Source organism: Miniopterus natalensis, chromosome 1 (assembly GCF_054644295.1).
Source record: "Miniopterus natalensis isolate mMinNat1 chromosome 1, mMinNat1.hap1, whole genome shotgun sequence".
In the NCBI taxonomy this organism is placed as follows: domain Eukaryota; kingdom Metazoa; phylum Chordata; class Mammalia; order Chiroptera; family Miniopteridae; genus Miniopterus; species Miniopterus natalensis.
In genome coordinates this window covers 140,300,932-140,327,473 of record NC_142081.1, presented here as the reverse complement: position 1 = coordinate 140,327,473, position 26,542 = coordinate 140,300,932, and the positions used below count along the sequence as shown (strand labels likewise).

Here is a 26,542-nt window from a genome sequence, read left to right as displayed (position 1 = left end):
ATTACAATAGTGTATAGGAACCTTGTGTCTGTATAGCTCCATTCCCTCCTTTTCCTTTGTACTATTATTGTTATACAAGTTACATTTTACACACTGTGTGCTTTATGCAGTTACCTTTAAATCAGATAGGAGAAAAATTAGTTAAAAACAAAAAATACATACATAGTGTTTTCTCTATTTACCTGTGTATTTACTTTTACTGGTGTTCTTTATGTTTTCATGTGCATTCAAGTTACTGTCTAATGTCCTTTCCTTCAACCTAAAGAACTCCAATTTAGTATTTCTGTTAGGGCAGACCTAATAGCAACAAATGCTCTGAGGTTATTTATCAGGGAATACCTTGATTTATTATTTATTATTGAAGGAAAGTTTTGCTAGATACAGAATTTTATAGTTGACAGTCTTTTTCTTACAGCACTTTATGATGTCATCCCAGTGCCTTCTGGCCTCCATTGTTTCTGATGAGGTATCAGCTGTTGAAACATCAGCTTATTGAAACTCTTGTACATGATGAGTTATTTTTCTTTCTTGCTACTTTCAAGATTCTCTCTCTCTGGCTTTTAACAGCTTGATTATGATGCCTTTAAGTGTGGAGCACTATTGAGTTTGCTACTTGGCATTGGTTGAGCTTCTTTAATATGTAGATAAATGTAGTTCATAAAATTTAAGGATTTTTTTTTTTTGCCATTATTTATTCAAATAGTATCTCTGCTCTATACTGTCTTATTCTCCCCAAGTCTACTTCAGGGTCTCCCGTTATGCATATGTTGGTATACTTGATAGTATCCCATAGGTCTCTGAGGCTCTGTTTATTTTCATTCTTTTTTTTTTTTCTTAGATTGGACCACCTTAGCTGACCTATCTCCAACTTCCCTCCCCACTGCTTTAACTCCCTCCTGCTCAAAACTACTGTTGAACCACTCTAATGGATTTTTTAATTTATTATTGCAATTTTTCAGTTCCAGGATTGCCACTTGTTTCCTTACTGTAGTTTCTTTCTTTTATCTCATCTATTTAAAAAGACGTTGTTTTCCTATGTTTAGTTCTTTAAGCATTGTTTCCTTCAGTTCTTTAAACATACTTGAATAGTAACTCAAAGTCTGTCTAGTAGTCTTACATCTGGACATCTTTAGTGACAGCTTCTGTTGAATGCTTTTATTCCTCTGTATTGACCAACCTTTCTTGTTTCTTTGTATATTTCATAATTGTTTGTTAGAAAAAGGACATTTTATATAATATAATGCAGTAATTTGGAAGTTAGATTCTCTGCCACCTCAGAATTTGTTAGTTATTGGTGGTGGTCTTGTTTGTTAGTTTAGTGATTTCTCCGAACCATTTCTGTAAGACCTGCATTCTCTCTTATAAGCAGCCATGTAAGTCTGTGCTTGGTTAGCTTAATAGTCAACTAATGGTTAGGCAGGTATTTCCTAAGGTGCCTAGAACCAGTAAATCTCCCAGTCATTGCAAAAGGGCTCTATGTGTGTGTATTGAGGGCATGCCTTTAACATTTAGCCAGGCAATTTAGAGCTCTAAGCCTGCACATAACTTTCTCAATTGCCAGGGACATATAGGAACTTTTTAAAGCCTCCTATGAACATCTCATTTTCAAGCTTTTAGCTTTTACTTTTCAGCTCTTACTTAGCCTCCCCCCCCCAACTGTTATCCATCACCTCAAGCAGCCACGATATTCAACAATTGCCTCTGAATATTTTCAGCAAACACCTCTGAGAAAAAAAGGCTGTACACACTAGGTGAATTCAAAGTCAGATCAGATGAAGACAGCCCTACTAGTGGGATCTCCTAGCAAAGTTCCAAATAGGTAAAATGATGACACCTCTCTGGGAATGGGGCTTTGGATGATATCCAACCTAATTCTGCTGCTTCCAGTAGTTGCCAGGATGAATTTCACCATAAATGAGGCCTGTTGATTTCCAAGGCTGTTGTGTAGTTCAGGGTACAATGGGAATAGGGCAGGTTAAAACACCACAAAACTTACTCTTCTCACCAAAATTTCATTGCTTTTCTTGAATAAATGCTCCTGGAGATCTGCAAGCCTTTTCTTAATTTCCGGATTTCTCAAAAGTTGATTCTGACAATATTTACCTATATTCTCATTGCTTTTATAGTAGACAGAATTTTCAGAAAGTCTTCTTCCTTCTTTGTTGACATCTGTAAAGTTATAATTTCTAATTGTTACACTTCTTCTGCATTTATTAGCTGGAGTTATTTGAAGAACTGTTTGGTTACCATTAAATATAATTTGTAAACAAATGACAGAATAAATTCATGGTAAACTGTGAAATTTCTGAATAGTGATTTAGTGCCTTAGTATTAATCCAAAAATGATCAGTTAGTTTGTTCTTTCTTTTTAGTATCATTAACTCATAGATTTTAACCTATGTTCAATAACAGGATCTCTTCATGTCATAATATAGAGAAGTAAGTTCAAAATAATATTATTACTAATAATAAACTACTGATATTCAATGAAGTCAGAAGAGTAATGCATAAACAAAATGAGAATTTCAGTAAAGAGATAGAAAGTATTAAAAAGCCCCAAGCAGAAATCACAAAGCTGAAGAATACATAATTCAACTGAAAATTTTACTAAAGGGGTTCAGCAGTAGATTACAACAGTAAAATCAAATACAGGGCAAAGAGCAGGAGACTTCATCCAACAAGAGGAGGGGAAAAAAAGAATAGAAATGAAGACAGCTTAAGGATTTATAGATACCATGAGGACCAATATATATATTACAGGGGTCCTAGAATCCAAATTAGAAAGAAAAATAAAATCATCATTACTGGCAGATGACATATATATATAGAAAAATATCATATGTAGAAAACTCTTAGTACTACACCAAAAACTCTTATGGTAAACAAATCTTGTGTCAGGATACAACATCAATATACAAAAATCTGTTGTGTTCCTATACACTAACAATGAACTAATAGAGAAATTAAGAAACAATCCCATTCTTAATAGCATAAAAAGAAATAAAATACCTAGGAATAAATTTAGCCAAGAAGATAAAAGGTCTGTACACTGAAAACTATAAGATGTTGGTGAAAAGATATTGAAAAAGATACTCTATTAATGGAAAGATACTCTATTAATAGATTGGGGGAAAAATAATATTGTTAAAAATGTCTGTACTATTTCAAGAAATCACATTTGGTGAAATCCCCATCAAAATTTCATTGGCATTTTTTACAGTAATAGACAAAATAATCCTAAAATTGGTATAGAAACAAAAAGGACCCCCAGTATTCCAATCAATTTGAGAATGAACAAAGCTGAAGTCATCGTACTTCTTTAATTCAAACTATGTTACAAAGTTACACCAATCAAAACAGTATGGTACTAACATCAAAACAGACACATTGATCAATGCAGCAGAATACAGAGCCCATAAATAAACCCATGTAAATATAGTCTATTAATTTTGACAAAGGAGCCAAGATTATACAATGGGAGAAGGGTAGTCTCTTCAATAAATTGCAATGGGAAAACTGGTTATCACATGTGAAAAAATGAAACCAAACTCCTCTCTTAGATCCTACACAAAAGTCAACTCAAAATGGATTATAATCTTGAACATATGACCTGAAACTATAAAACTTCTAGGAAAAAAACAGGAGATAAAATAATTAAATCAATGTGAGATAGATTGAGAAAATAACCAAGTTTAATTACATGTGTATATATGGGAATACCACATATATGAGAGAGTAAGAGACCTCCCATACAGGAGAGGTTCAGAGAAAGGAAAAATGAGGTATATATACATAATATTCTGAGTTAAGGAACCTTGGGGCTTCAGAAGGGAGGAAGTTCATTTGCAGGATGAATGCTAGGAAAAATAGATGTTCAGTAATTATAATTTTGTCCTGCCCTGTAGACAAGTCATAAAAATAGATGTTCAGTAATTATAATTTTGTCCTGCCCTGTAGACAAGTCATAAAAATTATTTCTGGTGATAACTCTTATTTTAGGCAAGTCTCCTAATTTAAATTTTTTGAAGGAGAGGTAAAAGTCTCTTGTGAGCCCACAAGGTTGCTGTTGCCTTTAAGAATAATTCACATGCTAAAGTGGCACATCTTGGGGAGGCCTGTTTTGAACCCATGGGGTAAGCTTCTTGACATTGGTCTTGACAATGATTTTTGGATTTGACACCAAAAGCTAAGGCAGCAAAAGCAAAATAAACAAGTGGGACCACATCAAACTAAAAAGCTTTTGTACAGCAAAGGAAACCATCAACAAAATTAAAAGGCAACCTATGGAATATCCAAAATATACAAGGGACTCATAGAACTAATAGCAAAAAAAAATTAATTTGGGCAAGGAACCTGAATAAACATCTTTATATAAAAGACATACAGATGGCCAACAGGTACATGAAAGGTACTTCTCATCACTAATCATCAGGAAATACCAGTCAAAACCACAATGAGCTATTACTTCACATTTGTTAGAATGTCTATTATCAAAAAACAAGAGAGAACAAGCATTAGGAAGAATGTGGAAGAAAGGGAACCCTGTACTTCGTTGTTGGGAACGTAAACTGGTACAGCCACTATGGAACATGGTATGGAGATTCCTCAAAAATTAAAAATAGAACTACCATATGATCCAGGAATACCACTTCTGGGTATATAGCCAAAGGAAATGAAATTATTATCTCAAAGAGATAACTGCACTCTAATGTTCACTGCAGCAGCAGCATTCACAATAATCAAAGTGTGGGTACAACCTAAGTGTCCATCAACAGATAATAGGTAAAGAAGATGTGGTATGTGCATACACATACATACACAGGAGTACTATTTAGCCTTAAAAAAGGAAACCCTGACATCTGTGACAACATGGATTAACGTGGAGGACATTATGCTAAATAAAGTAAGCCAGACAAATACTGCATGGTATCACTTTTATGTGAAATCAAAAACAAACCAAAAGAAAGTCGAACTCATAGAAGCAGAGTAGAAAAGGGGTTGTGAGAGGCTCGGGAGCAAAGTAAATAGGAAGAGGCTTATAAAAGGATACAATATTTCAATTATGAATAAGGTCTCAGGATCTAATGTATGACATGGCTATAGCTGACAACACTGTATTATATATTTGAAATTTGCTAAGAAAACAGAACTTAAATGTTCTTTCCACACCAAAAAAAAAAAAAAAGATAAGCATGTGAGCTGATGGATGTGTGAATGAACTCGATGGAGGAATCCTTTCACAATTTATACATATACCAAACCATCACATTGTACACTTTAAATATCTTACAATTATAAGTAGGTTGTTTTATCATGTTTTGTTTTTTGGCTTCTTAGCTTGTCTGTTTATTGCTCTTAGGATATATTTGACTTGGGCTGTGAATCACAGTAGTGTGTTTTAGCCAAAAACTAGAAAGCACTCAAATACCCGTCAGTAATAGAATGGTTAATTTGTGGCATATGATGGAAAGCTGAACTCAATGGATAAATACATGAGTAAAGTTCAACACATGCAACATGGATGGATATTCTAAACAGAACGTTGAACAAAAGCAAGACACAAGTCAGCTTATACTGTGTACTTCCATATACATATGTGTGTATGTAAGTATATAGGTTAGCCTATTTTTATATGTACAATATATTTAATATTAGTATCTTAATAAAGTATTTTAATACTAATAGGCAAAACTATATAGTATCATATATGTAGTATAAAAATAGGCAAGACTATATATGTGTGTGTATGTATATACATATATATATAAAAGGCAAAACTATATATAAAATAAAAACTATTAAAAAAACAGGCAAAATGGATCTTTTCTGAAAGAAGTTACTGTTGAGGGACAACGCTGGAAGGAAAAATTAATAGGAGATTCTGGGGTGCCAATATATTATTTGTTTATTCATTTGGATGCTACGTCTTGGATATTTCATTTGTGAGCATTTGCAAGCTATAAAATTTTCTGTACTTTTCCATGTCTATTTTATACTACAATAAAATGTTTCTTTCAATTGTGTTTTAAAGTCAATCAAAATAGTTCTTTTCTGATGTGATTATGCCACAGCTTAATACAGAGTTAGATTAGACATCGTAAAAAACTAATTTGCAGTCATATTTGCATGCAGACACACAGAATATGAGATTGGTAGCCTCGATAATGCTATCCATAGCCATGAACTTGATCCTTTGATTTTCTCAGGAGAACCTGTGCCTGTCAAGGGCTGGACCCAGAGACCTGTGGTGCCTCCTTTTCTTTTGGTTGTTCGTGGAGCATGTACTACAATGGATGTAAGTTTGCCAGAAGCAAGATACCAAGAAAATTTAAGCTGCTTGGGGATGATCCAAAAGAGGTTTGTTTACTTCCTGATGTATAATCTCTATATTTCCTGGAGAATTGATGAGCACAGATGAATATGGCATACTCCATTAAACTCTAACCAAGAATTTAATCTCAGAGATGAATCACCAAAATTTTTGCTAAACTGTAGACACATTACAATAATGTATTAAGTTAGCATAACAATAACCATGTTATACCAAAGTAATAGATAAAACAACGTAAACTCTTCATCCTTTTGATATTTTTATGTTAATTCTAGAGTTTTAAACACTGTCATTTCAATATTAAAACTAGCCTGGCCGGGCATGGCTCAGTGGTTGGGCATCGACCTAGGATCCAGTAGATCCCGGTTCGATTCCCGGTCAGGGCACATGCCTGGGTTGCAGGCTCCATCCCCAGTCGGGAGCGTGCAGGAGGCAGCGGATCAATGATGACTTTCCCATTGATGTTTCTGTCTCTCTCTCCCTCACCCTTCCTTTCTCTGAAATCAATAAAGATATATTTTTTAAAAACACATAAAAACTGCATGTTACCACTTCACTCTTAAAACTTTTATCTTTTGAACCTGAATAATAGAAGTCATGTTCATGACTTCCACTTTCAGAAAAGACCTTTTCTAGTCACATTTTCACACCATGAGATCCAGTAATTCAGTTACTATAATGAATGCATTCAAGTACCTAAAACTTATTTAGATTTTAATATAAAAGTATAATTGAAATAAATGAACACTGATTTCTTATTGAAGTCACTGGTTTTTGTCTTTTCTCAAGAATATATATTTCTCAAAATATAACTTCCAGGTTTGTATCAAATTTAACAACTTTTGGGTAGCATGCATTCTAGAGTATGCTGATTGAATAATTTTAAAAAGCTCAGTATATTTAGCATTTAGATATGACCAAATTTTTAGTTATTCTGTACACCTTATAATTATCTTGCAGATTTTTACTGCATTTGAAATATATAGTTATGGATATTATATTGATATGTCCTTCTAAATGAAAAATCTGTTAACTTTATTATTTATGACTATAAGAGTAAGTGGAAGTTTAATAAAGTACAAAAACTCCTGAAATTGTAATATAATTTTTCATAGAATCATATCTTTAATAAACTATATTAAATGTGCTAGAAGTCCCCTTTTCAAAAGAAAAAAATTAATAACTCTAATGAAGAGCAGCAGTTTTGCATGCTGTCAGCCATTTGAATTCTCCTCACTGGAGAGCTTTCTCACCACTCTGTCATAAATGTTTATCGCTCTAGCCAGGTTTCATGTAGACCGAATCCAAGGAATGGCTAGAACCTCCTCCCTCAGTTGGGTGGGAGATCTCTGCTCAGAAGCTCCGTCTCTTCTAAAGTGTGAATAAGTGCATCTCTGCCTGTTGGTTACATCTCCCAAGACTTTTAGAGAAATATCAATATGAAATGAGAACTTCTAAGTATGAATTGAACAACTAAGTAGTATCACCTATAGTTTTCAAAAGCATACATAACTTTAAAAAATCTATTCTTGGGGGGTGGGGGTGGGTAACTGAACATTTCTCCTTTCGAGTAAACTTTACAAAGTTCTTCATATATACCACATTGTAGTTCTGAAGGTTTTGTTGGTATTTGAAACATCAAGTAGTTTTTAGTTATATGAAGAGATCCTTTCAAATTTTGAAGTGCTATTTTAATAGACATTTAAAACTACAGAGATTAGAAATAGACAAATTAAACCAAACAAATCCTTTTAATAGCTCATCTTCCTTGGCAGCTAATTGGAGAGGGAGTAGAGAATGGGACTTCTTTAAGACCATATAGTTTCATTCTCCTAACCCTACTACCAGCATAGGCTTCTATTTATAAAATACCAAATATCTGCAGGCAAAGTGGAAAGTTGATTAATCTTATGAAAATACTGAAGAGTCAGGTATTTAATAGTACATACAAAACTAGGTAACATATGGCCTTTACTTGCAGTTAGAAATAGTCATGTTAAGATGCTTTAGACATTTAGTAAGAAGAATAGTGTATAGTGATTTGGATCTAAAATATAGAGGGAGGGATCTAACTGATAGTCTCTCTCATATACAGAGAGAATGAATTTAGAATTTAATATGTAGAATTATTTATTTTATACAGGAAGAGAAACTGGAGTCTCATTTACAAAACCTGTCGACCCTTATGGCACCAACATACAAGAAGCTTGCACCTGACGCATATAATAATCAGGTAAGTTTAAATCATTGAAAGTAATTGGAACCATTTACTTACTATTGATGACCTACCTACTGCCAAAAATATTTTTGAAGCAATGATTTTTTTAAAATTTTTCTAACTTTTTCTCTAATTGTTGAAGTCACTGCAGTGTTCTGTTTCTGGTAAACAAAAATCACACCATTTTGGTCTTTTAATCTGTAAATATTAATGAGCTTTTGAGGCTCAAAATATCTTCTGATCTTGTTCTCATATGAATAATTTTGTCTCTGTAAGCAGACTTTGGTGATTAATTAAAATGATGTGGCCCAAACTATAGGTTCAACCACTTCATAAGGCTATGGGTGCACTACTTTGTAAGTGTCCAGATACACCAGACTTTGCTAGGTCCTCTTTATTTTCACCTTGGCTCCATAAACCAAGCCAAAACATTTTCTTCTTATTTCCTAAGTATGTTCTACACTGTACCTATTTGGAAGGCTAGGTTTTCTCTTTTTTATTGACTTTATTGGCGTGACATTGGTTAATAAAATTATATAGGTTTCAGGTATACAATTCTACAATACATCATGTGTATATTACATTGTGTTTACCATCCCAAGTCAAGTCTCCTTCCATCACCATATCTCCCCCCCCTTTACCCTCTTCTAGCTCTTTCCTCCCACCCACCCCCTTTCCTCTGACAATCACCACACTGTTGTCTGTGTCCAGGAGTCTTTTTTTTTTTCCTTTGCTTAATCCCTTCACTCTTCTCAATCAGCCCCTCTCCCCCTCCTCTCTGACAGCTGTCAGTCTGTTCTCTATATCCATGAGTCTGTCTCCATTTCGTTAAGTTTATTTTGTTCATTGGATTCCACATATGAGTGAAATCATATGGTACTTGTCTTTCTCTGACTGGCTTATTTCACTCAGCATAATACTCTCCAGGGCTAGGTTTTCTAAAATATTTGTTCAGACATACTCATGAAGGAGGCAAAAGATTATAAAAGTATTTCCTGTTTCAATAACAACAAAAGCATTAAATGAAAACCTGTTAATACCAGACACTGTTTTGTCACTGTGAACATAAATATGAGTGATGTAGTTTTCTGTCTTTAAGGATTTTTTTCTGTAAAAGAGATATAGATATATAAAATAGCAATTACAGAATAATACAGTAATAGCTGGGAATGAAATATGCAGACATTTCTGAAGAAACAAAAAGGTTCTCCTTGAGACTACAGTTCAGATGTAAGGTCACAAATCCTTGGAGGTCATCATAAAGATCTTTGAACTTCACCTGAGTATGTTAAGTGTGTGTTGAGGGTGGGGAGGGTGAAGTGATTTCATTTTAAAACGTCACTCAACTACCCAAATAAAGGAAATATAACTCAGGTGAGTGGAAGATTAAATTGCAGAAGAAGTAGGCTATTGCAGTCATTGGGCAAGAGATGGTAAGGTCCGAAATTAAAGAAGCGGCAGTAGTGATGGAGAAAAGGAAATAAGTATGTGAAATATTTGAGGTGGAACTGACAGGATGTAGTGATCAATTGGATTTGCAAGAGAATCCAGCAAAGTTCTGGCTTGAACAGGTAGGTCTGTTAACTAGTATCAGGAATCAGTGAGGAAAAGCAAGTTTGGGGGAGAGAATGGGAAGATGATAAATTGCATTCTGGACACGCTAGATTTTATATATTTCTGGGATAGTTATCTGGAAAATTGAAAGGAAAAACCCAGGCTAGCGATTGTAGATTTGGGAATTATAAACATCACATGATCTCACTTATATGTGGAATCTAAAGAGCATAATAAACTGATGAACAAAATAGATTCAGTGGCATGGAAGCATAGATCAGACTGACGAAAGTCAGAGGGAAGGGGGGGGAAGATTACCTAAGAATTTATATGCATATACGCATAACCCGTGGACACAGACAATAGTGTGGTGAAGGCCTGGGGAGGGGAGTCGGTGCAGGGTGGGAGGGGTCAATGGGGAAAAAAGGGGACATCCATAATGTTTTGAAGAATAAAAAAAATAAGAAATTAACCAAAAAAATGCAGGAAGTAGTTGAAGTTGAATACATAGGCGCAAATGCCTGTTTTTCAGAGTGGAGATTATAAAGAGGAGAGGGGCTGATGGGAATGATGGGACTCTGGAGCACATCACCACTTATGGGTAAGTGGAGGAAGAGAGGCCAGGGAAGGGCTAGGGGTAGGGCTAGGGGTAGGAGCAGTGGAGTCAGAGAGGGTACGGATTTAAGGGAAAGAGGGAGGCACAGACTGAGGAAAGCTTGAGGCGATGAGAAGGCGTGAAGCAGAGTCCACAGCAGAAAGGGTCGGGAAGAACGAAGGGAGCAGTACATTTGGCAAACATGTACTCACATTGAAGACGAATGGGATTAGATGCTTTAATAGCAGATACAGGGGACCAGTCTTCATGAATGACTTAGCTGCTCTTGTTTCCACAGTGTACTTTAGCACTTTCCGTAAACCTTAACTTTTAATACTTTCCCTAAACCTCAACTCTATTTTAGTGGGAGCAAAGGAAGCAAATTTAATAATGACGGTCTTTTTATAAGTTGTGTTGTGTCACAACTTAGGATTTTAAAAATGTATATGAATGTCTATGAAAATTATTTTAAATGTGATTTATAGTAGTGGTATTAAAACTATTTTATAACCTTACCTATTTTAGTCAGTATCGCAGGAAAGTATAAGTGATACTTTGTTACTGTTGAAAAATAATTCTAGGTGAGAAACACAATAAATCAAGCTATAAAAGAAGAAAATGAATTGAGTCTATATTGCCGGATTTTAAGTTTGACCACTTTCTGTTGAATGAATTTTTTATAGCCGCTATTAATCAAATTATTTTAGCTGGGGGAATGGACAGAATAACAAAACGTTGATGTTCTTTTTACTCCTTTGATTTTCATTGTAGACTGTCTCATACACACCTGATTTTCTAAGCATTTATATCCTACCCTATTACATTTTCTTTGGAGTATTTTATGCATTTCTTGAACTTGGAGTACCCAAAATATGAGGGTACTCAAATTTTTGAGTTACAACAAGATGATTTTATATATAACTTCTGAGATGTGTTTCAGTATTTATATAGGAGTAAATGTGTAGATGTACTAATCAATGGGCATAGTTTTAGTTAAGCAAGATTAATAAGCTCTGGAGATCTGCTGTACAACATTTATACCTATAGTTAGTAATAATGTATTGTACACTTAAAATTTTGTTAGGATAGATCTCATGTTGTGTTCTTACCACAAAATAAAATTTAAATACTATGTACATTCATACATAAAAATTAGATGTAGTATCTCTATAAATTAATTCAATTAGTGGCTGTGAATGGATAAGGTGTCTTTTATATTGCATGGTAGGCACTATTGGTAATGTTCATGTATGTGAGTTAACATGGCTTAGAGATTAAAAAACAACAACAGCCATGTGATTCTTTCCACACAGCAAATGGGAAGATGTTTTGAGATTACAGATGCTGTCAAAACTTACCATCTGTTCTTTGACCGCTTCCCCCAACTGAATTTGTCTTTATTGCTCATATATGAATGCACTTCCTTGCTTTACTCCCTGTTTTCATAGTTAAAGTCCTGTTGCTAACATTAAGCTTCTTAGGATCTTCAAAGCATTTCCTCTGTCAATTCCATGGAGTTAGAACATAGTTATTCTCAATGTATATATTCTTTCTTTATATCTGCCCAGTAGACTTACATTTACTCAGTCTTTTTTATGGTTGTCTTGATATTAAACCTGCTTGAATTAGCAGGTCAAATCTTAAAATGTGTTTTCATCATATGTGGAGATGATACTTTACCCAGTGCTATCCAACAGAAGTTTCTATGTCAATGGAAATAATCCTGTCTTCGCTGTATAGTACAATAGCTGCTAAGCACATGTGTTTATTGAACACTTGATATATGGCTAGTGCAATTGAGTTAATGAATTTTTATTTTTATTAATTTAAATTTAAATAGCCATGTGTAGTTAGTGGCTACCCTTTTGAATAGTTCAGCTTTATATCATCAGAAAGCCATGCACTTAGAATTGTCTTCCAGACATGAAGATGAATTTTCAGTAATTCATTCACAAACCCCAGCATGGTATTTCTTATGAGATGACAGAAGTCTGTCTAATGACCAACTAGATTTCCTACACATTTTTATTCAAGGAGCAGAATGATTCTGACTACACCACGGCATGGACTAAACAGTCACAAACCACACAACTATGAAATAAAGGTGTACACACCTTCACTTTCCTTTGGCCAGAGTCACAAGTTTCAATACACAAATATACTATGTGAACCCAGTAGTACATAACATTCAAGCCATCAAAAATGTCATGTTGTGATTCAGCTTCTAGCCATGATGAATTCACAGGAACCGATTTACTTTTACATAGTAAAAAGACAACGAAATATATATGTAGGGGAAGACAAAACACAAGATAATAATGCCAGAGAAAAGGGAAATGAAAAAGGTGAACGTATCACATGGACACAGACAACAGCCTGGTGATAGCCAGAGGGAAAGGGGGATGAGGGGGGATGGCAGGGGGAGATGGGGACTGAAAGAAGCTTTGCTTGGGGCAATGAGCTTACAATGCAGCGTGCAAATGATGTTTTGTTAAGTTGTACACTTGAACCCTGTATGGTTTTTGTGAACCAATGTCACCCCAATAAATTTAAAAAAGGTGAACCTATGATTACCATTACTTATTTCCTGAAGAGCACATTAGGCTCCGGGCAGGGAGGAGCATCCAGGGTTGCCTACGCATTGAGGAGACAAAGCTTAGAATTTGGGGAACGTCATAGAATTCACAACCCAGTGTACCAGGGATGAGGCATCATTGAGAACAGCTCCCGATAGCTATGGAGGGTTCCGCTCGAGACTTCAGCTGGGTACTGAACAGTGTATGCATGTGAGGAGATTACCAAGGCTGTAGAAAGAGCCATCAAAAGGATCAGGCAGAACAACCCCTTGGTTTCAGACAGGACCCAGAAAGTTTTTCTTAATACCATTCAGAAGGAAAAGACCTATTAACACACGAAATGGAAAACAGCATATTCAGAATCGTATGGCCTCCGTAGCAGAATTAGATTAAACTATCCTGGTCCCATCTAAAGATGTTTAAACTTATATGCATATATGCATAACCCATGGACACAGACAATAATGCAGTGAAGGCCTGGTGGCAGGAGCAGGATGAGAGGGGGTCAGTGGGGAAAAGGGGGGACATTTGTAATACTTTGAACAATAAAGATAAATTCAAAATAAATAAAATTTAAAGTAAAATAAATATTCTGTTTTGTGCTATATATGCATACCTATGGTAAAATTTAATCTATAAATTAGGCATAGAAAGAGAGTAACAACAATAACTAATAATAAAACAGAACAATTACAACAATATATTGTAATAAAAGTTATGTGAATATGGTCTCTTTCAAAATGTCTTGCTGTACTGTACTCACTTTTTCATTTAAAGGGAGCAGTTTATGGCTTCTCTTTGGCATATCCAAGTTACTGGCATCACCACTCAAGTGCTTTGAGGACATTAAGTAAAATAAGGGTGACTTGAACACAAGCACCTCGATACCACACAGTCAATCTGATAGCAATATGACTGTCAATCTGATAGCAATATGACTGCTAAGTGACTAATGGATGGGTCAGGTGGCACATACAGCTGGAGATGCTGGACAGAGGGATGACTCACGGCTCAGGTGGGACTGAGCAGGATGGTGTGAGATTTCACAGTACTCAAGAGTGGTGTGCAATTTAAAACACATCAATTGTTTATTTCTGGAATTTTCTATTTCATATTTTCAGACCATGGTTGACCATAGGTAACAAACTGTGGAAAGCCACAATTGCAAATAAAGGGGAGGCTACTGTATACTGTTATAAGGTTCTTCTATGTAGAGTGGTATAATATTACTTGAATGTAGACTGTGGTGAGTTCAAGTACACTGTAAACCTTAAAGCAAGCAGCCGCTTAAATTAAAGCCAATTAAGTTAAAATCTGTACCATAAAGATACCTACAAAATCTCTAAATATCTGGAAATGGAGCAGTATATTTCTATATAGGCCAAAGAATAAATTACAAGGGAAATTAGAAAGTCTTTCAAACTAAATGAAAGTTAAGATATGACATTAAAATTTGTGGGATGCAGCTATAAAGTCTTGCTTAATGAGACATTTATAGCATTGAACACTAACGTTAGAAAAAACAAAGTTTCAAATCAGTGATCTATGCTTCTGCCCTAAAAACTTAGATTAGGAGAGCAATTTTTATCCTAAAAGGCAAAAGAAAGGAAAAACTAAAGAAAAGAACAGAAATCAATGAAATAAAATACAGAGAATAAGAGAATAAGTCAGGAAACCAAAAGCTGGTACTTGGAGTCGATTCAACCAGGAAAAAAAGACAAGGGACACATTGCCAATATCAAGAATTAGAAATGAGGATCACCGCAGATCCTAGAGCCGTTAAAAGAATAAGAAAGACATGTTATTAAAACTTTATGCCAATAAGTTCAACAACTTAGATGAAACGGGTAAAGTCCTTGAAAAACACAAATTGCCAAAGCTTACTAATGAAAAACTAAATCTTATGAGTAGTCTGCTACCTGTTAAGAAATTGAATTTTTAGCTAAAAACTTTTCTGAAAACTCCAGCTCCAGATGATTTGCCTTCCAAATTTGATCCATTAAAGAATAAATAATAATTCAGTGGAAATGTTTCTAGAAAATAGAAAAGAAATAAAAACTTCTCAACTCTTTCTATGAGGCTAGAAATATTCTGATACTGGAACCAAAGGCTTTAAAGAAAAAGAAAACCATAGCCAAGTGTTCTTCATAACTATTGATATGAAAATTAATTAAATTTTAGCAAATTAGATTTGGCAATGTGTAGAAGGAATAATACATCATGACCAAATGAAGTTTATTTTATTGGTTCATTTAACATTCAAAAAAATCAATCAATATAATTCACCATATTAACCAACATAATAGGAAAAATATAATTATCTCAATAGATAAAGGAACATTTGACAAAATTCAACATCCATAGAAAGAACTTTCTCAGCCTAATAAAGGGCATAGATCAGACACCTACAGCTAACATCATAGTTAATGGTGAAAGACTGAAAACTTTACCCCTAAGATTAGGAGCAAGACAAGGACTTCATTCTCACCACTTCTATTTCACAGCTAACTGAAAATTTTAGACAATGCACTAGGCAAGGAAAAGAAATTAAAAGAATGCAGATTGGATAGGAAGGAAGAAATAGAACTGTTCTTATTTGCAGACAGCATGCTTGTCTACATAGAAAGTCCCAAAGAATTTACAAAAACCCACACAAAACTCCTAGAACTAATAAATGGATTAGCAAAGTTGCAAAACACAAAGATCAAATGTATTCCTAATAGCAATAAACAAGAATTGAAATGAAAACCAATAGCAATTAAAATGTGAAATTTTTAGGCACACAGTTCACAAAAATGTATAAGATCTGTACACTAGCCCGTCTGGCATGGCTCAGCGGTTGAGCTTTGACCCATGATCCAGGTTCGAATCCTGGTCAGGGCACATGCCCAGGTTGCAGGCTCGATCTCCAGCAGGGGGCGTGCAGGAGGCAGCGTATCAGTGACTCTCATCATTGATGTTTCTGTCTCTCTGTCTCCCTTCCTCACTCTGAAATCAATAAATATATATATGTATATACACATATATATATATATAAATCGGTACTATAAAACATGGCTGAGAGAAATTATAGAACACCTAAATAATCGGAGAGCTATATCATATTCAGGGATCACAAAGGCAATATTGTTAAGATGTCAGTTGTCCCCAAATTAATCAATGCAAAGGAACTCAATATATGACCTATTGAAATCTCACCAGGTGTTCATAGATACTGACAAGGTTATTCTAAAATACATAGAAATGCAAAGGACCTGGAATGGTCAAACAATTATTTTTAAAGAACAGAATTTGAAGATTTATACTGTGATTTCAAGATTACTAATAAATGTAGATTTTTAGTACATCAAGATAGTTGGTATTGGTATACACAGACACACACACCATAATATACCAAAAGATGAGAGAGTCTAGAAATAGATCCAACACATATGGTCAGCTTTCAAGAAAAACAATTCAATTTGGTACAGTTCAATTTGGTCCAGCGGTGTTCGAACAGTTGGATAGCATATGGGAAAAAATTAGCCTTGACTCTTAACCCCATACCATATATAAAAATTAACTCAAAATGAATCCATTTATATAGAATTCTAGCAAATGCAAACTTATTAGTGGTGACAGAAAATAGATCAGTAGTTGCCTGGGAACAAAAGGGAGGCATGAATTATAAAGGGGTATAAGGAAACTTTTGGGAGTGGTGTAACGTACATTATTTTGATTGTGGCAATGGTTGCGTGTATACATATGTCAAAACTTATCAAATAGTACACTTAAATATATTCTATTTAATGTATGTCAGCTATACCTCAATAACACTGTCAAATAACAGCTTTACCGTGTCAAGGTATTTGCTTTATTGTGTGTCATTCTATCATGTTTTTGGTTATAAAGTATGCCATATTTCTACAAGTTCTAAATGTTAAAGCGTCTATTTGGTGCACAAGTCCGTACCTGTTTGTCAGATGTATGCCTAAGAATTTCAAATGCCTTGGTACCTCCCCACTCAAACACACGCTTTTGTTTTTCAGATTGAATACGAACACAGAGCGCCAGAGTGCCGCCTGGGTCTGAAGGAAGGCCGCCCGTTCTCAGGGGTCACTGCCTGCTTGGACTTCTGTGCTCACGCCCATAGAGACTTGCACAACATGCAGAACGGCAGCACCTTGGTAAGCAGGGCTGAGGACAGGCGAGCAGCGTGTCCTGCGGAGGAGGAGAGGGCTGGCAGTGAGCAGCATTTGCTTAGAGTAACATGTTCTCCGCAGGTGTCACACTGCACAGCAGCGTTTTCATGAATGAGCTGCTGTTACATAATTGTTTGGCATAACGAGCGGTCTCATAACAGGTTGGCACACTAGGGGAAACTGTGTTGACAAGCACATGAAAATCATGGAAATTCCTGGTGCTAATCTAAACCAGTGACTCTGCATTTGGCAGCTACTACTGGCTGCCAAAAAAAATCTTTAAAAATTAAGTGTCAGGTATCTGGTAGGTTATAATCAGTTAAGCAACAAGCCAAGGTACCAGTTCACCTTGCAGAGAAGTACAAATAAAAAACGCGTTATCGTTGTCGCAGTAACTACTGTAGAAGATTCCAAGTGAAATAGAGCCCATGAGAACTACGTATTCCTGTGGGTGAAACGCATTGGGCCTTATAATTGGAGGCTATGGGGAGAACATGAATACAGTCTTAGGGCAGGGCAGCGCTCCACACCAACAAAGTCTGGGGTGTGGGCTTGCCTGTAGAGAGGTGATCCAGAGTGGAGGTGAGGCAGGAAAAAGTTCAAGTGAAGAAACTACCCATTAATCAACCTAATGAGTCATCAACATGGATATTGTTAAGGAGGATGACCAGTGAGACTTAAAATGAAAAACAGAAGGCAGGCACTAAAGTCATATTCTAGGGTAGAAAAGAATTCAGGGAGGTGGTAAGCAGTAGTGGAAGTAACTCGAGGAAACTGGTGCAAAGTTTTTGTTGAGAAGCAGAGAAAGTATTGGTTTAATGGTCTAGGGCAGTGGTTGGAAAACTTTTCTATTAAAGGCAAGATAGTAAATATTTTAGGTTTTCTAGGCCACATAGGGTTTTTATAGGGCACATTCTTTGTTTGAGGCTTTTTAATTTAAAAAGTCCTGTAAAAATGCCAAAAACATTCCTAATTCACGGTTCATGTAGAAACAGGCAGGGAGGCAGATTGGCCACAGACCCTAGTTTGCTGACGCCTGACCCGAGAGAACAAATACAAGGCTCATCATCCGCAGGATCTAACATCGTCACTAATCGTGTGTTGAGCCACCTGCTCATTATTAGGAGGCTGTGCTGGACTCTGGGAAGAAATAAAGATAGCTTGAGCTGTAGTCAGCCCTGAAGATTACCTCGCTGCTCCGAAGCAGGTGATGGGGAGGGAACAGTGGATTAGGAAGGTATTTTGAGTGAAGGGGAGTTTGCCTCTGACAGATCACAGGTTCTGAAATGGACAAAAAGCACCAGGTCGAAACTCAGCTGACACTGAGGCTCTAACTGTCCTATTTTCCTACCAGGTGTGCACCCTCACGAGAGAAGACAATCGAGAAATTGGAGGAAAACCTGAGGATGAGCAGCTCCATGTCCTGCCACTCTACAAAGTCTCTGATGTGGACGAGTTTGGGAGTGCAGAAGCCCAGGAGGAGAAAAAACGAAGCGGTGCCATTCAGGTGCTGAGTTCTTTTCGGCGGAAAGTCCGAATGTTAGCAGAGCCGGTGAAGACGTGCCGACAAAGGAAACTAGAAGCCAAGAAAGCTGCGGCTGAAAAGCTGTTTTCTCTGGAGAACAGTGCAAATAAGAATGAAAAGGACAAGTCAGCCCTGTCTCGGACAAAGCAGACGGAAAGTGCAGCCCAGGCTAAACAGTTGGCAGGTAAAGTCAGTGTGAAGCCTTGTAGATGTGTGTGTTATATGATATTTAAAGATGAGCGCTGTTAATTTTGGAAGGTTACATTTGATCATGGTTTTAGTTCTGAACCAGAATCTTCTCTAAAGTAGGGCCAAGGCTTTGCTCTTGGAGATGGTACTGAACTATTGCAACCATCAGCCCCAGCTTGATGGGAAACTGGATTTTATTCTATAATAAATGGCAAAGTCTCCTGATAGGTAAGTGATGTGGTGAAATGGACAGAAGTGAATTCTTCCAAAATGAATGTCAGTACACTGGTGATAAAACATTGTGATGAGGAGAAGACAGATTTAAGGATGACTCCAAAGCTGTATGCCTAGATAACTAAAACAGTGCAATTTATTGAAATAAGAGTGGGAACAGGGTTAACGGGGGTAGGGGCAGGACAGTAAGATACCTTTCTTTAGCCATACTGAGTCTGAGGTTTAGGAGGTGGGCCCACGTGTAGTTCTTACAAAGCTTTTACCCATCATAGTAGATCACATCTATAGAGCATGAGTTATCAATACTAATTGGTATTTTCTTTCCAAAGCCCCTGGCTTTATGTCTGCAGTTAATAGTGTAGAGAATCATACAACAATGTAATGCCCATATCCAATGATGGTATCGGCCCAGCCATTAGCAAGAGGACAATGCATATCTTTTAAGTTTAATGAACCTGTTTGCTTAGAACCAACCATCTTTGCATCACAAAGTCAGATGTTCCTGCTGATTCATTTTGAAGCTCAAAAAAACTAAGTAATTTAAAATAACATGCAAAAGATGCTTAATAAACACTTGTTGATGGGTTGACCCTCACTAAGAGAAGTCAGTCCTGTTCAGTCCATGATACCTCCTTTAAGTTAGCTGTAAAGTATAAGCGCATAGAACTTGGCCTCTGGTCTCTTCTAACCAGTTTCTATAATATTTCAATTGTCAGGGCTGCCACTGCAGCTCCATTTGTTCTGATCTCAGGTAGCTCTCTTAAGTGAGGTCATGAAATGTAATAAGTATGACTTTTTAAGTGTCACTTGCAAAGCTGAAAGTTTGTTATACGAGATGCTTTGGGTGTTTAAATGAATGTTGTTCTTTTTCTCATAGCATCGCTGAATCTTTCGTAACAAATTCATGCTACTTTATTTTAACTATTTAACCAATATTATTACATGCCAGGCAATGGAGAAATAAAGTAAAATAAGGCATGGTCCCTTCCCACATGAAATTCCTTTTCAGGAGGGTAAGAGGGGACTAAAATGGATAATTACAATCCATTGTGACTATTGCTTCATGTGACTCATGTTTGCAGTGAGTACCGCGAAAGCCCTGGAAGGCTTCCTCCAGGAAGGGATGACTGTGCCAAGGAAGAGCAGGGAGGCGGGGTGGGGGCGGAGGGCACTTCATCAGAGAGTTTGGCATGGTCAGAAGCGCAGAGGCCCCAGAGAGTATGATTCAGCTCTTAATGGAATGTCTTTTGAATGTTTATTACCGTTACCTTCACTTACCAGACTATACAGTGGTGAGGTGTGCCATTTTATTTCTGATGCTTTAGGCACAGAAAAATGATGCGAGGCAGTGATCAGAACCCTGACTTTGCTTTTCTCTTTGACGGGTGTTGCATAATCCGGGTGGTGGTTCTTACATGCACTTAAGCATCCTTGCCAGCTTTCATAAAATAATACCCAAGCGTGCTTATCCCTGTTCTTTTCTTATCTTGTCCACAAAACTTTTGTGACTTTCAGGACCAGTCATGCAGCTGTCCCAGCAGCCCCAGCCCCAGCCCCAGCCCCAGTCACTACCCCAACAACTACAGAAGCAACCTCCACAGCCACATCCGCCCCAGCCCCAGCCCCAGCCGCAGCCGCCCCAGCAGCCGCCGCCCCAGCAGCCGCCACCACATCACCCCTTGAATCATCACCATCATTCGGAGGCTGTCAACTCCTACTCTTCTTCTGGACCCACCGATCTATATATGAGACGACCCCCTCCAGTTGGTCCTTACCCAAGCTCTTCTCACCCGTCAGATATCTACGGAGGAGGTGCCAACTGCATGAACTTCTACTCCACCTCATCCCAGACTGCGGGCTCATATCTAAATTCTTCTAACCCCATGAACCCCTACCCTGGGCTTTTAAATCAGAATCACCAATACCCTTCATACCAGTGCAATGGGAATGTGACCGTGGACAGCTGCTCCTCGTACCTGGGCTCCTACTCTCCCCAGTCTCAGCCTATGGATCTCTATGGGCACCCAAGCCAAGGCCCTCTCTCTAAGCTAAACCTACCGCCCATCCATACACTTTACCAGCCCAGGTTAGGAAACAGCCAGAGCTTTACTTCCAAGTACTTAGCTTACGGAAACCAGAATATTCAGGGAGACACCTTCAGCAGTTGTACTATTCGGCCAAATGTACACCACGTAGGGACATTTCCTCCTTACCCCACCCACGAGATGGATAGTCACTTCATGGGAGCCACCCCTAGGTTACCCCCCAATCTGAGCAATCCGAACATAGACTATAAAAATGGGGGCCATCACCCGTCATCTCCGATGCTCCCCGCCTACAGCGCAGCCTCTGGCATGTTCAGCAGCTCCCTCCACGCCCTGCACCTGCAAAGCAAAGAGAACGCCGCGCTCTCCCACGCGGCCAACGGGCTGCCCAAGGCGCTGGCAGGCCTGAACCACGACGGGGCACCCGCTGCCCAGGACGCCTTCCCCCGGTGGCCGGACGCGCAGGGCCAGGAAAAGCAGCCCCCTGCCCCCGAGGAAAACGGTGAGGTCTGGTCCGACAGCGAGCAGAGCTTTCTGGATCCTGACATCGGCGGCGTGGCCGTGGCCCCGACTCATGGGTCCATTCTCATCGAGTGCGCAAAGCGTGAGCTTCATGCCACAACCCCTCTAAAGAACCCCAACAGGAATCACCCCACCAGGATATCGCTTGTCTTTTACCAGCACAAGAGCATGAATGAGCCAAAGCATGGCTTGGCGCTCTGGGAGGCGAAAATGGCCGAGAAAGCCCGCGAGAAAGAAGAGGAGTGTGAGAAGTACGGCCCTGACTACGTGCCTCAGAAAACCCACGGCAAGAAAGTGAAACGGGAGCCCACGGAGCCGCACGAGTCCTCCGAGCCCACTTACCTGCGCTTCTTCAAGTCCCTCGCCGAAAGGACCATGTCCGTGACCACAGACTCCACAGTAACTACATCTCCATATGCCTTCACTCGGGTCACAGGGCCTTACAACAGATACGTATGATGTCGCCCCTTGTGTTGGTTACCTCATCTGAAAAGACCACAACCAACCTGTCCATAGTGTAGCTCTCATGACACGGGCAGTGGGGAAAGGACTCAGTATTCATGACAAATGTGGTAGGAAGAACCTCAGCTCACCAGCAAAAGAAAGAGGTCACCTTACCATAGCACTTAATTTCCACTGACTCCTAAGTGGTCACAGATGGCATCCAGGTGAAAGACCAAAGCATTCTATGCAAAACGAAGGTGGGGAAGAGAGTGTTCCATGATTTACATTTTTAAACACTGGTTCTATTATTGGATGAGATGATACGTAAATGTGACTCCCCCCCCTTACAACTCTCCACATCTGTGACCACTTTGAATAATACCAAGTTTGCATAGTCACGGACACAAATCAGACGAGTACTGTAGTGTTACAGTGGCAGGATTCTTAAATACCATCTGGTGCTGAACATACGATGTACTGAAATACTGGAATTATGGCTTTTTAACCTGCAGTTTTTACTGTAATCTTAATATTAACTTTTATTTATCAAAATAGCTACAGGAAGTGTAAATGAATAGACAGAAAAACACTGAATTTGTTTGGATGTTCTAAGAAATGGTGCTAAGAAAAATGGTGTCTTTAACAGTTGAAAATTTAATGCCTTTACGTCATCAAGATGCTATCAGTGAACTCCAGTGCCCTTGAGTAAGAGGGGTACCTTTTCATTCAAGTTTTTATTATAATGACCTGTTCTTACACAAGCTGTTTTTAAAATGTGGACATTTTAAAGGCCTCTGGATTTTGCTCATCCAGTCAAGTCCTTGTAGGACAATAAACGTATATATGTACATATATATGCACACACATATGTATATGTGCACACACATGTATATGTATAAATATTTTAAATGGTGTCTTAGAAGCACTTTGCCTACCTAAGCTTTGACAACTTGAACAATGCTAAGGTACTGAGACGTTTAAAAAAAAAGTTTACTTTCATTTTAGAATGCAAAGTTGATTTTTTTAAGGAAAGGAAAGCTTTGAAAATATTTTTGCTTTTAGCCATGCGTCTGCTGATGAGCAATGTGTCCATTTTTCATACAGCCAGTTAAATCCAAAAGGGGACTTACTGGATGCAAGGGAATACGTCAGTCCATAAAACATGTTTTCTGGTGCTCATCTCACATGCTATACTGTAAAGGTTTTATACAAAATTGTATGACAAGTTCATTGCTCAAATATGTAGTTTTCAGAGTTTTCTATCAACTGCAGTAATGATTAACTGCGCGCCACAGGCTCAACCAAGCTGTTCACCTACGCAAAGCGATTCTATGGATCTGTATGCTCTTCAGCCAACCGAATGTCAGTCTGCCTTTGTGTTGATAATTGTACATTGTGATGTTGTCATTTCTTAGCTTAAGTGTCCTCTTTACCAAGAATACCGAGCAGACTGATGCCTGCATAAGATGAATAAACAGGGTTAGTTCCATGTGAATCTGTTAATTAAAAGGAAAAAAGAAAAACAGGCAGCTGGTTTGCTGTGGTGGTTTTAAATCATTAATTTGTATAAAGAAAAAGTGAAAGAGATGTATAGTAAGTAAATTAATTGTAAACAAAACTTTTTTAACGCAATGCTTTAGTATTTTAGTACTGTAAAAAAAATTAAATATATACATATATATATATATGGATTTGAAGCAGAATTCACATCATGATGGTGCTACTCAGCCTGCTACAAATATATCATAATGTGAGCTAAGAATTCATTGAAAGTTTGAGTGATGTTCCTACTTGTCATATACCTCAACACTAGTTTGGCAATAGGATATTGAACTGAGAGTGAAAGCTTATAGCATCGTGTACCATCAGTTTTCCAAGTCTTTCTTTTTTTTATAATTAAAAAGTATACTTTTTTTTTTTTTTCAATACTTGATTTCTTAGCAAGTATAACTTGAACGTCAACCTTTTTGTTCTAAAAATCAGGGATATTTCAGCTCATGTTCTCCTTATGCCAACATGTCACCTGTGTTTATGTAAAATTGTAGGTTAATAAATATATTCCTTTTCAGGGATTTAACCCTTTTATTTTGAATCCCTCCTATTTTGCTTGTATATGTCCTGATGTAACTAAAACTTAATTTTGTAAATCTTGTTGACTCTTTTTATTGTAAAGAAAAGCATTTTAAAAGTTTGGGGAATATTTTGACTGTTTCAAGCAGGAAAAAAATTACATGAAAATAGAATGCACTGAGTTGATAAAGGGAAAATTGTAAGGCAGGAGTTTGGCAAGTGGCTGCTGGCTAGAGTCTTTCAACTCTCTAAATAAAGATGTTTTGATCCTGTAATCAGTATAGGTACAGATCCATAAGGACTTCCCCAAATAGGCAAAACATTTAGGGGTATGGTGTGCAATCAACTGTACAATTACATTTTAGTGTAAGTACTTTTTTGCTTAACATTTCAAATAAATTCTTAATCAAAGGAGCCTTTGTGGTTTATTGGTCAAATCTTTCTTTATAACATGGCTTTGTCTTTTAAAAAACTTTCATTTTCGGCTATGACCAATTTACAACCATTTCAAAAACGCATACGTCAAACCACATGATTTTAATATTTCGCATATAGTATGTATTTAACCCCAAATATTTGATTACCATGTGCACATCTGTTGGTTTTGAGTCAGCCATCCCTACATGAATATTTGATTTCTATATTATCCACTGTCACTTGTCAAACTGCTGGCCAGCGAGAGCAGGAAGTATAGTTTGGGGGTTCAGGAGAGGTTAGGTAGGGAGGAGAAGAGAAAATTGAGTGGCATATTGTAAATATCAGATCTATAATTGTAAATATAGAACCTGCCTCAGAATGAATGGCAAGCAGATCTCCAGTTTGCTTCTATAGGAATGTCAGGTTGACTATATAGCCATACTTGAAAATGCTTCTGAGTGGTGTCAACTTTACTTGAATGAATTTTTCATCTTGATTGACGCACAGTGGTGTAAATTCACTTCTCAAGCTAGTGGTCAACTTGTGTAGGAAACTTTTGCAGTTTGACACTAAGATAACGAACTCCGTGTGCATTTTTTTATGCTTTTTTAAAAACTTATTTTCATTTCATTTTCATGAGATGTTTGGTTTGTCTATAAAATCTGAGGATGGTTATAAATACTGTAAGTATTGTAATGTTATGAATGCAAGTTATTTGAAAGCGTTTATTATTATATCATTCCTGACAATGCTATGTGAGTGTTTTTAATAAAATTTATATTTATTTAATGCACTCTAAGTTTTGTCTTGTTGAAGTTTCTGTTTACTGCCTAAATTACTGCCATCTCAATGAGGCAAAAGGGAATGCAAATAATTTGTTTTTTAAAGATAATTTTTAGATGGTTATTCTTAATTTTTAGATGGTTATTCTTAATGTTAAACTATATCTAAAGTAATATCCACATAATTAAAGCCAAAATATTTCTCCAATTAAATTGCCTAGATATTCAACTTTTCCAGTTTACTTTTTAGCCTGTTCACCTTACATGTGTAGCCAGTGTCAGCCAGGAACAGAGTAATAGCACCTGCTGACCTCAGACTGGCCGTTCCTCCCTGCCGGTGTGTGGCCTGTGAGGGCCACCAGCGACAGCAGGTACTGCGGGGCCGAGGTCACACTGCTCTAGCCTAAGGCCAGTCCTGATTGTAGATTCACATCTTCCTCTTTATGTCCACTATCTCAAGGAAGATCCCTCTTCCTGCCCCTCTGAAAGGCAGGTTACAGGAGAGGGGAGAGGTGGTCTGGGAGACACCAGACGGACACGCATGTCCTCATCAATCCCGCCCGGCCTCGGAGCTGGAGGCTAGTTTGTCCTCAGCTCTGCCACCGCTCTGTCAGAGACTCACCCCCCACACACCACAGTGCACCCCTGCCGAAACACTTCCTAGACACACAAGATACTCAAGACAGTGACTAGTTATAGTTACGTGTCTTTCAGCCCTTCCCATCCCGCAGCGAACACCCCGCAGCAGCCCTACCTCTATCCGTTCCCAAACTGGCAGAGAAATCATTTTCATCATGCACTAAGTAAGGGAATTCCCTTTCCCTTATTTCTCTCTCTGTTCAGCCTGGGCCAAATCCGA

At 37.6% G+C, this 26,542-nt stretch overlaps 1 protein-coding gene across 1 annotated transcript in view; it reads left to right on the top strand.

The window, feature by feature from the left end:
• TET2 (tet methylcytosine dioxygenase 2) overlaps positions 1 to 25,694 on the top strand; it is a 106,443-nt gene extending 80,749 nt beyond the window's left edge. The window contains exons 7-11 of the mRNA XM_016223597.2: positions 6,207 to 6,357; positions 8,475 to 8,564; positions 17,303 to 17,440; positions 18,810 to 19,164; positions 20,919 to 25,694. Of these exons, the coding sequence (XP_016079083.2) occupies positions 6,207 to 6,357; positions 8,475 to 8,564; positions 17,303 to 17,440; positions 18,810 to 19,164; positions 20,919 to 22,429 (2,245 nt within the window). The 3' untranslated portion in view covers positions 22,430 to 25,694. The remainder of the gene's footprint in view (positions 1 to 6,206; positions 6,358 to 8,474; positions 8,565 to 17,302; positions 17,441 to 18,809; positions 19,165 to 20,918) is intronic.
• Positions 25,695 to 26,542: the final 848 nt, after the last annotated feature.